Genomic DNA, 12,535 nt, shown 5'->3' on the forward strand with positions numbered 1-12,535 from the left:
TCTTCCAGTCAGTTGGCCAAGTGGTTGTTCTCCAGATTTCTTGACACAACTTGGTGAGCACGTCCAGGGCAGCATCTTTTAGCTGAAATATGTCAATTGGTATACCATCTATTCCTGGGCCTTATTTTTTGCTGTTTCCTTCAGAGCAGCTTGAACTTCTTCCTTCATCACCTTAGGCGCTTGCTTATATGTTGTTTCATTAAATTCTTCTGTGTTTGCCAATTCCTTTCGATGCAATGACTCAGTATATTCTTTCCATCTTCTTTTGATACCTTCTGGATCTTTTTTACATAACTAGGGAAAAGTATATATTCTCAACTCTACTCTTTAAAAATATTCCCCTTTGGATCTGTGTATGCTCAAATAGTTTATAATCCTGAATAGTATATAGGGAGTTCTGGTGGCCTAGTGGCAAGAAGCTGTGCTGCAATCCTGAAGGCACACAGTTAGAGGCTACCAGCCGCTCTGCGGAAGAAGGATGGGCAATCTCCTCCTGTGTGTTTACCTGACTCTGAAAACCCACCAGAGGGTCAGCTATTGGTAGTACACAACAATAACAATATCAAATAGTATATATGACTTAATACTTCTTTTTTTTTTTTGGTATGTTGTTTTAGTCACTGGTGCAGACAGAGAGACTGGTGCCCAGGGCAGGCCAGTACCTCCTTCTGTCATCACAGTGGGGGTCCAGGGCTCCAGAAGTGTTGTGCTTCTGACAAGCTGTGTGACGCTGCTGCTGCATCCTCACCGCTCGGCCAATGCACCGCCCGGGACACTGGAACAAAAGCAGACATAGTGCGTCAAACCTGTGCAATCATGCAGACTGAGGGTGCCCAGATCATGCACTGAGGCAGGGCAGCCAAATACCAGTTACAAGGAACTAGCCAGCCCCAGGAAAAGTCAGGGAGGGCTGGAGTCCAGTGCAACATCCAGATACCCTCCCTTAGCATCAGGAACAACGTACATTTCCCCTCTCTCCCTCCTGTAACTCTGAAGCTCTGGTGGTACAGTCTGTAGGGAGTTGAGCTGCTAACCCAAAGGTGGAGTCTCTCTGACAGTTTGAATCCACCAGTGGTTCTACAGAGTAACATGGACTCTCTCCTCTTGGGGGATTTACAGCCTCCCAAGAACTCACTGGAGGGCCACCTAAGAGCTGATTCTAACTCTAGGGCAATATGTGATGTGAACTTCACTAGAACTTACATTACTTCTGGGAAAAGGGTAAAAACAAAGACAAATCTTGAGTTGGCTAGTATAAGTCTATAAATGGGAGTTCCTGGCTGGTGCAAATAGTTAACATGTGTACTTGTTAACCAAAAGATGGAAGGTTCCTGTCCACCTAGAGATGTGTCAGAAGGAGGACCTGGTGATCTACTTCTGAAAAATCAACCACTGAAAACCTCGGTTCTATCCTGACACATGTGCTGTTGCCATGACTTGGAATGAACTCAATGGCAACTGGTTACCAGTTAAGTCCAGAAGTGACTACAAGTGGTTACCAGTTAAAGCCGGAAGTGACTACACTCAAAACCAGAAGTGACAAACAAATTTGGTGTTTATGGTGCTCAGCTGAATTCCACTACAGAAAAATAAAATGTAATAGAAATAATGGGTAATTTTAAAATGTTTATGTAATTACAGTTTTAGTTATCTAATGATAATTTCTAAGTACTTCAGAAGTACTAAGTATGGGTGGCTTTAATAAGCAGAAATTTATTTCTTTACAATTGGTGGTGGGTCTTCTTGTTAGGTACCATCAAGTCCAGTATGACTTACAGCGACCTTAAGAGCAGCCAACCTGAAATGCCATCCTCATCTTCTCTGAGACTCTAGAGTCTATGGCTGAAGACCCAGGGTCAATCCATCTCATTGGGTGACTTCCTCTCCTTCACTGACCCTCCATCTTTTCAAGCATTATGTTCCTTTCCAAGGAGCAGCCTTGCCTAGCTACATGTCCAAATATGAACGATAAAGCTTTGCCATCTTTGCCTCCAAGAAGTACTCTGGCCATACACTTTCCAGGACATAACTGTTTGTTCTTTTGGCAGTCTGTGGGCTATTCAGTACCTTTCTCCAGCACCACAACTCAAAGGCATCTATTCTTCTGTCATCCTTATTCATTGTCTAGCTCTCTGAAGTGTAGCAAGTGATTGAGAAGACCATGGCCTGAATAAGGAGCACTTTAGTCTTCAAACTGACATCATTGCTCTTCAATATTTTGGAGAGGTCCCTGACAGTAGACTTGCCCAATGTAATACATCTCCTGATTTCCTGACTACTGGTATCATGAGTTGACTGTTGACCCAGGCAAGATTAAATCAGTAAAAACTCCAGACTTTTCTCCATCTATCACAATGTTGACTGTTGGTCCTGTGGTGAGGACTTTTGTCTTCTTGATACTGAGATGTAATCCATAGCAAAGGCTGTAGTCCTTGATCTTATGAAGCAAGCATTTCATATCCTCCTTACTTTCAGCAAGCAAAGTTGTGTTATCAGCATAATGCAGGTGGTTGATGAATTTTCCTCCAATCCTGATGCCATACTTCTCTTGATAGAGTTTGGCTTTGTGAATTATTTACTCTGCCTACAGATTAAATAGGTAAGGAGTAAGAATACAACCCTTCCACACACCCTACCTTGTCTTTAAACATGCAGTGTTCCCTTGTTCTGTTTGGACAATAGCTTCTTGGTCTAGGTATAGATTCCATATAAGCACAATTAAGTGTTCTGGGATCCCCATTCTTCTCAATGTGAGCCACAATTTGTTATGATCCATGTTAGAAAGCTAAAAGTCTGAATTCAGAGTGTCAGCTCTAGGAGTCGAATCTGTGCTATGCAGATACAAAATAGCTTTTAGAAAGTGAGGAGGATCAACACTATAGCTTCTAGTATGGATTATATATCCACGTCAAGTAAATATAAATCCTCACCAATGGTCCATAGGCAGCATCAAGGAGGAAAGATGGAGAAAAGATTACCAATTACTTCACTTTACTTGGATCCACAATCAACACCCATAGCAGCAGTAGTCAAGAAATCAAAACACGTGTTGCACTAGTAAAGAGGTGCTCTCAAGGACCTCTCCAAAGTGCTAAAGATGTCAACGGAAATACTAAGACGTATCTTGTCCAAGCTGTGGGATTTTTCAGTTGCTTCCTATGCATATAAAAGTTGGACAATGAATAAGGAAGAACAAAGAAGAATCCATTATTTGAATGTGACATTGATGAGGAGTGCTTTGATCTACCAAAAAAATCAAAGAGATCTATCTTAGAAGAAGTACAACCAGGGTGTCTCCTCACATACTCTTAGCATGTTGTCAGAAAGGGCTGGTGTTGTTTTTTTGTTTGTTCTTTTACCAAATATCCATTCGTCTCCTTTGACAAATTTTTAATTGGACTATTTGTGTTTTAATTGTTAGCTGGGCAACTCCCTATGACCCAGTGTTGTATTCTATTGTATGCATGTCCTACAGTTTATTTATCCAGTCATCTATTGATAGACATTTAGATTGTTTCCGTCATCTAGCTATTATGAACATGGGTGTGCATGTATCTATTCTCTTCACTTTCTTGAGGCTGTCCTGTCCTTTGCACCACAGAATTTTTATTGGCCATTAAGTTCAATTTATCTAGGCTTTTAATTGTTCTGTGTACTTAGGGTGTCATAGCTCTTTAATTTAGGTCTTTATTACATTTGGAGTTAATTTATTGAATATGGCATGAAGTAGGGTCTAGGTGCATTATTTTGCTTGAGGATATCCTGTTGTCTCAGCACCATTTGTTGCATCAGTGAACACGTATGGGTTTACTTCTAGATTCTCAGTTCTATTCCATCAATCTATCTGTCTAGCCTATGCCAGTGCCACAGTGTTTTGATTACTTCATGTTGTTGTTGTTGTGTACCATAAAGTTGGAACTGACCCATAGCTGACCCTCTAGCAGGTTTCCAGAGACGGATGATTACACAGAAGGAGATTGCTCATTCTTTTCCTGCGGAGCAGCTGGTGGCCTCAAACCACATACCTTTAGGATCGCAGTGCAGCTTATTAGACCATTATAGCTTCATAGTATTTTTTTTAAAATCAGGAAGTGTGAGTCCTACAATTTTGATCTTTTAAAAGACAGTTTTCACCACTCTGATTCCTTTTCATTTCCATGTGAACTTTAGGATCAACTTTGAAACACTAAAAAATAAGGCACCTTAGAATTTTGGCAGGGATTCTGTTAAATTTACAGCACGTTGCCATATAGCAATGTTAAGTCTCCATTTTATGGAGGTAGAATGCCTCTCTACTCCTTTATATGTTCTTTAATGGCTTTCAAGAGTGGTTTGTAATTTCACAACACTATTTCTGAAACCATTACTTCTCCAATGATTAACTGCCTTTGGACGTTACATACATTTCCCATGGATCTGAGTCTGTGCTCTCCCTGCACCCCATGACCCACGTCACCTCCTACACTGACCTTACACCTTAACTTGTGACAGCTCTACAGTATGCTTTGACGTGCATCCACTGAATTCTGTTTTCTATAATCTCTTGTCCTCATCTACTCGTCTTCTAAGATCAATGTCAGAAGTATCTTGTCAAGCTCAATATATAAAACGTTCTGTCATTTTAACGGGTGTAATCTTACACGTATCAGTTCACTGAAGGGAATAGACCTCTGTAGAACACTGAGACTGTCCGTTCACAAAGACAGCAGGTTTCTTATTTACATAACCTCTCTCTAGAGTTCAACAATGTGCTGCTATTTTCTTTATGGCTTCCTACATATTCTTTCAAATTGTTACAAAAATGTTTTTTATTATATTATTCAAAGTGACATGTGGGATATTAGTTCTAAGATTTTTATGCATGTATGTTCAATATTCTCCTTTTTGTAAAGGCTGATCTTATTCCTGCTGACTTCAACTAGTCTATCATGTTGCTTCGCTGGTGAACTAGTCTATAGCAAGTTGCACAACTAACCCAAAGCCTGCCCCTCTCGGCAGTTCGAGTCCACCACCAGGTATATGAGAAAGGAGATGGACAATGTCTTCTTGCCTCAGAAACCTGACAGAAGGGCAGCTATTAGTTCCAGCTCAACAGTTGTGTGTGAGAGAAAGAGATGGATCCAAATATGCTTTTCTTTTATACCCAAGGACATGTTGATGCTGTGGGCCAATCAGTCAAACTGACCCATAGCTGACACTCCAACAGGTTTTCAGAGGCAGTAAATTGCATGGAAGGAGACTGCCCAATCCTCCCATGTAGCAACTGGTTGATTCCAAACTCGTGCCTTTGGGATTCTAGCACTGTTTCTTACCAGTAGGCCTCCAGAGATCCACCAGACAGAGGCTCTATTATTTCCAAATGCCAACCATGAGTTCAGAGCCATTTATTCATTTTAAAGATCAGCCTTATTTTCTCCAAAATGAAAATATGTATTTCTTAGAAACAAGGTGATGACAACATCATAGGTCTGTCACCTTACCTGGCTCCCTGGTTCCACGGTCCATTGCCCACAGGGAGGACCAGAGCATGGTTTTCTCCCCAGAGGCTGGTCTTTGGCAGCACATGCCCGTAGAGGTACCATCTGAACAGTCCCATTGGCTCTCATCCTTCTGCATGTTACTTGTCTGCTGTGGAATCCCTCCCCACAAGACACCGAGCACTCCGACCAGGTACTGGTCAACCACCTAGGAATAAAAACTACAAGACCTTAGTGAGAACTAGGATGGGAGATATTACTGGGCGTCTCTTCAAGAGGAAAAGTTGGTCCTCACTTGGTGTCTATTTCAAGACTGTTATGGTTCTCTATGGAACAAGTGGCAAAATAGATTCACTCCAACCTTGTTAACCAAGAGGACTACTGGTTTTCTTTTACTCAGAGGACAAACAGGGTCATCATGTCAAAGTGAGCTATAACTGGGTAAGACAGGAGAGTCTCCAAGTTTAGGAAGACCAAGTCACTTGTGTAATGAGGTATGCAGTATTTAAAGAATTTGGTTTAGCAAAAAGACTGGTAGAGAATAAATGCTAAATACAACTGAGCTATTTTATTATAGGTCCAAAGTACCACATACTTCTGTCTCACATACTTTGGGCATGTTGTTAGGATGCATCAGTCAGGGCCAGGTTTCAATCTGTTGTTCACTGAGTCACTATGAATTGTAGTTGATTTGATGGCACAGCCCTCTAACAACAACAAAAGTACCACACCTACTGAAATAGGCCAAATCTTGTTAATGTCAAGATGCGGAGAATCACTACACATACCTCGCAGGGCAGTCCTGGATGTTACAGGGCTGAGGTCCAGCCAGGGGCTTCTCAAGGTGATCACAAAGGGTCTCCTTCACTTCCTGCCCATTGGCCATCACACATCGGGGTCTCCGAACACTGGTGCCCAAGTGGCCACAGGTGGCAGAACACTGTGTCCAGTTACCAGGTTCCCAAAAAGGTTCTGCAGAAAGGAAATGAAATGTTATGACAGCCCAGATGAGAGATGATGGCAGGCTGGAGAAGACATGGCCCACGACCACCAGGCACTGTCTTCCAAGCGGCCTGCCTGGTTCCGTAAGTAGCATACAGAGAGAAACTATCTCACAGTGCAAAGGGGTTCTTTAAATCTCATTTCTCCTCAACTCACTTACTGTAATAACTGGAGGGAATGGCGGCCAAAATGGGGCCCTGGACCACAGCCTGGGAAAAGGGGGTATGGTGGGCCAGCTCGATTTGCCAGAAAAATCCCTGAGAGAGGGAGGAGTTACTCTAAGTGGGGGGCTGCCTCCTTAGCACTCTATAAGCAGAGTCAAGAGGACAAGAGCAGAGGCCTCTCTGAGGGACCTTCGAAGGGTTCCGACTCGCCAAAGGAGGCTCAGTGAAGAAATGAAAGGTGAGCTAGTCAGGAATTAAGCCATGAGGTTAAAGATGCATTTCCACTCAGTCCTTCTTCCCCCATTAATTTTAAAGCTAAACTTCAGATGAGTCCTGAAGCTGTATAAGTGATTTGTCTTGGAGACATCTGGAAAGATAAAAATGGGAGTTTCCGTTAGAAAAGCAGAGGCCGACCACCTCCATAATTACAGCTTTGTGCCTTTTGCTCTGCTCCAACTGCCTTTTCCCTTCCCTCTGACACTTGGTAAAAGATGAGGTAGGACACGATGATGACAGATTTGTGTGTGATCACAGAAGGTGCCAGATTGTCCTCTAATAATCACAGGGAAATGATAGCTACCAGCTGTGTCCACGGGCCCTGCACAGTGCAGGGAGATTTCGTGAACTTACTGTTTTCCAATTTTTCCTCCTGATTTTCAAATCTTTGTCTTAAGTTACACAGGCATCACTTTGTAAAGCAGAAACACAAAAATATATTTCCAGTTGAGCTCAAAGTATTACAGTTTCCTTTAAGGGTAGATGGATAGATGATAGATAGATAGATAGATAGATAGATAGATAGATAGATAGATAGATAGATAGATAGATAGATAGATAGATGGCTCAGCTTATTGGAAATCTCCTCCGTGAATAATGAACTCTGGTGGTATAGTGGTAAGGAGTTGCTCTGTTGCTCTGCCAACTCAAGGCATGCAGTTCAAATCTACCAGGTTCTCTGGTGGAGAAAGATGGAAAATCACCTTCTATGTGGTTAACAGCCTTTGAAAACCTGCTAGAGGGTCAGCTATGCATCAGTTCCAACTCAATAGCACAAAATACCATCACCACACTTAAGTAACTGTTACTGGGTTGCTTCCTTTATAAACAATCTTTCACTTAATTTTTATTGTCATCTTGTGAATTAGATACTTTTATTTGTAGAGGTGGAAACTGAAGGACAGTAACTGATTTGTCCAAGGTCCGTCCCCTAAATGAGTTGGGATGTAGTCTTTCTATGTCTGACTTTTGCTGTTCAGGGATTGATTTCTCTTTTATTTCTGAATACTTGTATGCATACACCACAACCTCCTTACCCATCTGTCAATGGCAATTATGAGTAAGGCCACTGTGAATACTCTTGTCAAAAGCTTTTTTGTAGGTGAGTTTTCAGTGTTTGGTTCAAAGGGTAGGTTTAACCTCATTAGAAACAGCCAAAAAATCTTCAATCCCCTGTCCCCCAAAAAACCTCCAACAATGTAGGAAACCAGTTGCTGACAAGCCAATTCCAACTCATATTTATCGCATGTGTGTCAGAACAGAACTATGTCCCATAAAGGTTTTCAGTGGCAGATTTTTCAGAGCTAGATCGCCAGACCATTCTTCCAAGGTACAAACCTTTTGGTGAACAGCCTAGTAACTTTTTGTTCCACCCAAGAACTCTCAACTATTCTGTTTTTATGTATCATCGAGTCAGAACCAACTCATAACTGACCCTCCAGGTGGGTTTTCAGAGGCTGTAAATCACATAGGAGGAGATTGCCCATCTGTCTCCTCCCCTGCTCCCGTGGAGCAGCCAGTGGATTAGAATTGCGGGCCTTTGGGTTGGCAGTGCAAATCCTTGCCATTAGGACGCCAGAACTCCTCTCAACTATTCCAGGGCATGTGAAATTGGATCGTAATGTGGTTTTTGTTTTCATTCCCCTGATGCAGAATTATGCTGAGGAACAATTTTACTGGACTGTCAAAAAAGCAAACAATTCTATCTTAGAGGTAAAGATGGTGAAACTCAAGCTCACATACTTTGGGCATGTTGTCAGGAGGGCGCAGTCATTGCAAAGAAGGAGGGAGACACTCAAAATAAATGCATTGACACAGACTGTGATGATGTTAGAAACTGACATACTGAGGATGGCCGAGGATAGGGCAAAGTCCAGATTGTTCACAGGGTGTCTGAGTTGTAGTCAACTTGAAGGCACTTAACAACATCAGCAAGAACCATGTGATTAGTGTATTGTCTATCTGCATATCTTCTTTCTTGAAGTATCTGCTCATGTTCTTTGCCCACAGGGAAAAGCATAGCAAGGAATGGGAGGATGGGAGCTTGAGTTGTTTTTCGTTTTAGTAACTTGTAAGAATTCTTTATAGATTCCAAATATGAGTTCTTTGTTCTGCCAACATCTTCCCCAGGCTGTCACCTGTTTTTCATATTCTTAATAATGTTGATGAGGTGAGGTTTCACAATGTTATATTTAATTTGACATTGTTTTTCTTTATGATTGGTTTCTGACACAAACACGTTTAAAAAGTAAATTGAATCAGACCACTTTCTGATAAGACTCCCCAGTGGCTTCGCACGTCATTAGGAAGAAACTCTGGAATGTTTGCTTGACCTCAGGGCTCCTCAGGGCTCCGCACAGTCTACAGGGACTCTAGGAGCTCATCCTCCTCCTCACCCCCTTCCCGGCTGCCTCAGTCCCAGTGATCTTCCTTCTGCTCCGTGATCACACTCAGTCTGTTCACACTTCACAGTCTTTGTACTAGGTGGTTCTCGCTGCCGACAGTCTCTATGTAGCACAAACCATTAATGGACTCTGCTAATAACTGCAAGGCTGCAGGTTTGAATTGATCTGGAGATGCCTCAGAAGAGAGACCTGGTCGTCAGCCTTGGAAAGCCGGTCATTAAGAACCTTATAGAACACAGGCCTACTCTAACACACAGTCAGAAGGGGCTACGCAGCAACTGGCTCGTCCGCCCTATCACACATGCGTCCTCATCATCATTCTGCATCGATGGCGCTGTCTTATCCTTGAGATCCGAGCTCAGACATTGTCCTTCCTGGCCATACTTTCTCCAAATCACTATGCACTTGTCACCCTATTTGTCTGTATCATAGTACAGAAAATTGTCCCTTCATATTTGTCTACCTGTTTTTGATCTCTTTTATATATACCAACCCCATAAGTGTGGGGATCCTCTTTGTTTTGTTTACAGGGCAGTAGGAGTTGCACTGACAACCCAAAGGCGAGCATTTCAAGACGACCAGAGGCTCCTTGGGAGAAAGGTGAACAATTTCTTCTCATGTATTTAGAAACTCTGAAGGGTGGGGTTTTTTTTGTTTGTTTGTTTATGTTTTTATCCTGCTGGAGGGTCCGCTTTGAGCCAGCTATGACTTGATGGCAGCTGGCAACATGATATGTATCTGCTACTCAATCACTGTTTGTGAAAGATTAATAAATTAACCTTAAATCCTTAGGTAGAGATCAGTGTATGAGGGTGTATGTATGTGAACTTGTAGGTGCAATCTATGCAGTCCCAATAAATGAACTCTATCTTGAGTGTGTCAGAGATTGTGAGGATGACACAGGATAGGACAGGATTTCCCTCTGTTGTTCACAGGGCTGCTATGAGTCATATTCGACTTGATGGCACCTACCAACAACAGAAATATCCCAAGGGCTTCACCTGCAGCAGCAGCTTCAGCAGCAGTATCCCTTTCTACTCTGTGAATTGATTTGAGGGGTCCTGATCTTCATGTTTCACTTCACAGGGGACTTCTGTCTTTGTACATCTTAGTTTTTCTACCTAAAATGCTCCAGAATAAACTTCATTCTCTACATGAAAAATGATTTGACTTGCCTAGAGAGTTAGGGGTCCACCTCCATTTTACCATCATCCTCTGGCCATCTTTCTACTGTAGAACTTATCATGTGGTACCAAAATATCTCTTTATGTAACTGACTACCTTCTTTTTCAGATTAATAACTTTAAATGATACCAGATTGTTGACCTAAGAGCTCAGCACTATTTTCCTACCAATTTTTTTTTTCATTTCTGAGGAGATGGCAATCTCAGAACTGTATCTCCTAGGATCCCCACCTACTGAATTCAGGGGTATATTCTGCCAATAAGGGGATGAAAGTTCTGGCTCAGAAGTTAAGTTTCAGATGGCATAGAAGTCATTAGCATTCTTGACTAGAGGAATTCCTTGGTGGTTAGAGGAGTTCCTGCGTAGTGCAAACCATTAAATGTTTGTCTATGAGCCATAAAGGTGAGGTTCTAACCCACTCAGGGCTTCTCAGAAGGCAGGCCAGGCTGGGGATCTGCTTCCCAAATGATGCAGCCATGAGAACTCCATACAGCAGTTCTCCTTTGTACCCATGGGGTCTCGATGAATCATAATCAAATTGATGTAAACTCACAACATGGAGCAGAATCAAGCAGAAAGCTGAACAGTCATTTCTGTATGTCCTAGTATAAACTATTCACTTGGAGCTACAAGTTTCCTTGGAATTTGAGTATTTCTGATTTTCTGAATGCTACTGTTAATGGATTCAACTGTGACATCCCCTCCTCCCTCAAATATACATCCAATTGTTATTGTTATTGTTGTTGTTGTTGTTGTTGTTATGTGCTGTTGGGTCACTTGCAACACATAATGATCCTATGTACAAAAGTTCTGAAGCTGGCTCTGCCCTGAACCTGTTTCACTGACTCCGACACACCTTATTGTTGGGTCATAATGTTCAGTAGCTTGTTAGTTAGATAATTATTCCTCCATGTGTTCTGATCTGCTAATCAGCTGTACAAGGATTAAGGGTGACATGCAACACCCTTTATTTCATCACATTCCTGATCTGGTGTAAGGGAAAATTTCCTTAGAGTGTGGCTTGTAATATCTTTTCTCTTACAAGAGATAAAAGGAAATAAAAATGAGCAGACAGGAGGACTTAGTTATACCAAAGAAGAAGAAGAGAGAGCAGGTATTTTGGAGCCAGGGTGGTAGCTCCTCAGTCCACAGGAAGGCCAAGACACATGGAGATTTAAAAAGAAAAATCCCCAACAGGGAGGGATTGTATAACTATCAAAGAGTTTTTCTTTTTCTTTTTAAGGAGAAGAGTGATTTGGCGGGGATGAGGTGGGCCGGGAGAAAAGGGCAACAATGAATGACTGGAAATCCTGTCTCTTTAAACTTTCATTAAAATTAATAAAGAAATTTTAAAAAAAAAGCCCCAACAATAATGTTAAAAAGAAACAAGAAGCTTCCCCCAGAGGTGACAAAGGGAGAAAGGATTTTCCTAGCCCCTAAATTCAGACTTCAAATTTCCAACACTGTGAAAAAAAATTAATTTCCATTTGTTCAAGCCATCCCCTTGTGATATCTGTGTTACAGCAACTCTAAATAACAAAGTTCACCTTGCTCCTTTGAGCCCCCTAAAGAATGCTGCAAACCAGGAATTCTTAGATTAGATTCTGATGGGCAAACCCTCAGTGATATATAAGTAGTCTCCAACTCCATATATTCATGTTATCACAACTGCATTTAGGACAGTCCAGGCCCACCTCCCCCCTTTATATATGTATGTATAAAATACATGGAACTGGAAAAGCAGGAAGTGCTGATATTGAAGCTATAAGTTTTTTGTCATTTTCTAATTCCCCAAAGACAAATAAAGATCAGATTTATAAAGATACTGACAATAAAAGGCATTAATAATGAAAACCTTAAAAAGCAGTATATTCAACTTATGTCAGAAGTGACTTATGACAGACTTGGAGTGATGGAGTTCCATTGTAAGTTGGGAACTGACTACCTGTATAACAACTGGGTTTCTGAAGAAAAAGAATTGTGAAAAGAGAAAAGTGAAAGTACTCCACAATTCTTTTTTTTTTTT

At 41.6% G+C, this 12,535-nt stretch overlaps 1 protein-coding gene across 1 annotated transcript in view; it reads right to left on the bottom strand.

Moving 5' to 3' along the window:
• The window catches only part of ADAMTSL3 (ADAMTS-like 3), a 313,622-nt gene that overhangs the window by 23,845 nt on the left and 277,242 nt on the right, over positions 1 to 12,535 (bottom strand). The window contains exons 21-23 of the mRNA XM_006885199.1: positions 6,266 to 6,449; positions 5,481 to 5,685; positions 663 to 775 (exon numbers count right to left, since the gene is read on the bottom strand). Of these exons, the coding sequence (XP_006885261.1) occupies positions 663 to 775; positions 5,481 to 5,685; positions 6,266 to 6,449 (502 nt within the window). The remainder of the gene's footprint in view (positions 1 to 662; positions 776 to 5,480; positions 5,686 to 6,265; positions 6,450 to 12,535) is intronic.

Source organism: Elephantulus edwardii, unplaced genomic scaffold (assembly GCF_000299155.1).
Source record: "Elephantulus edwardii isolate Elephantulus edwardi_28Jun2011 unplaced genomic scaffold, EleEdw1.0 scaffold00041, whole genome shotgun sequence".
In the NCBI taxonomy this organism is placed as follows: Eukaryota; Metazoa; Chordata; class Mammalia; order Macroscelidea; family Macroscelididae; genus Elephantulus; species Elephantulus edwardii.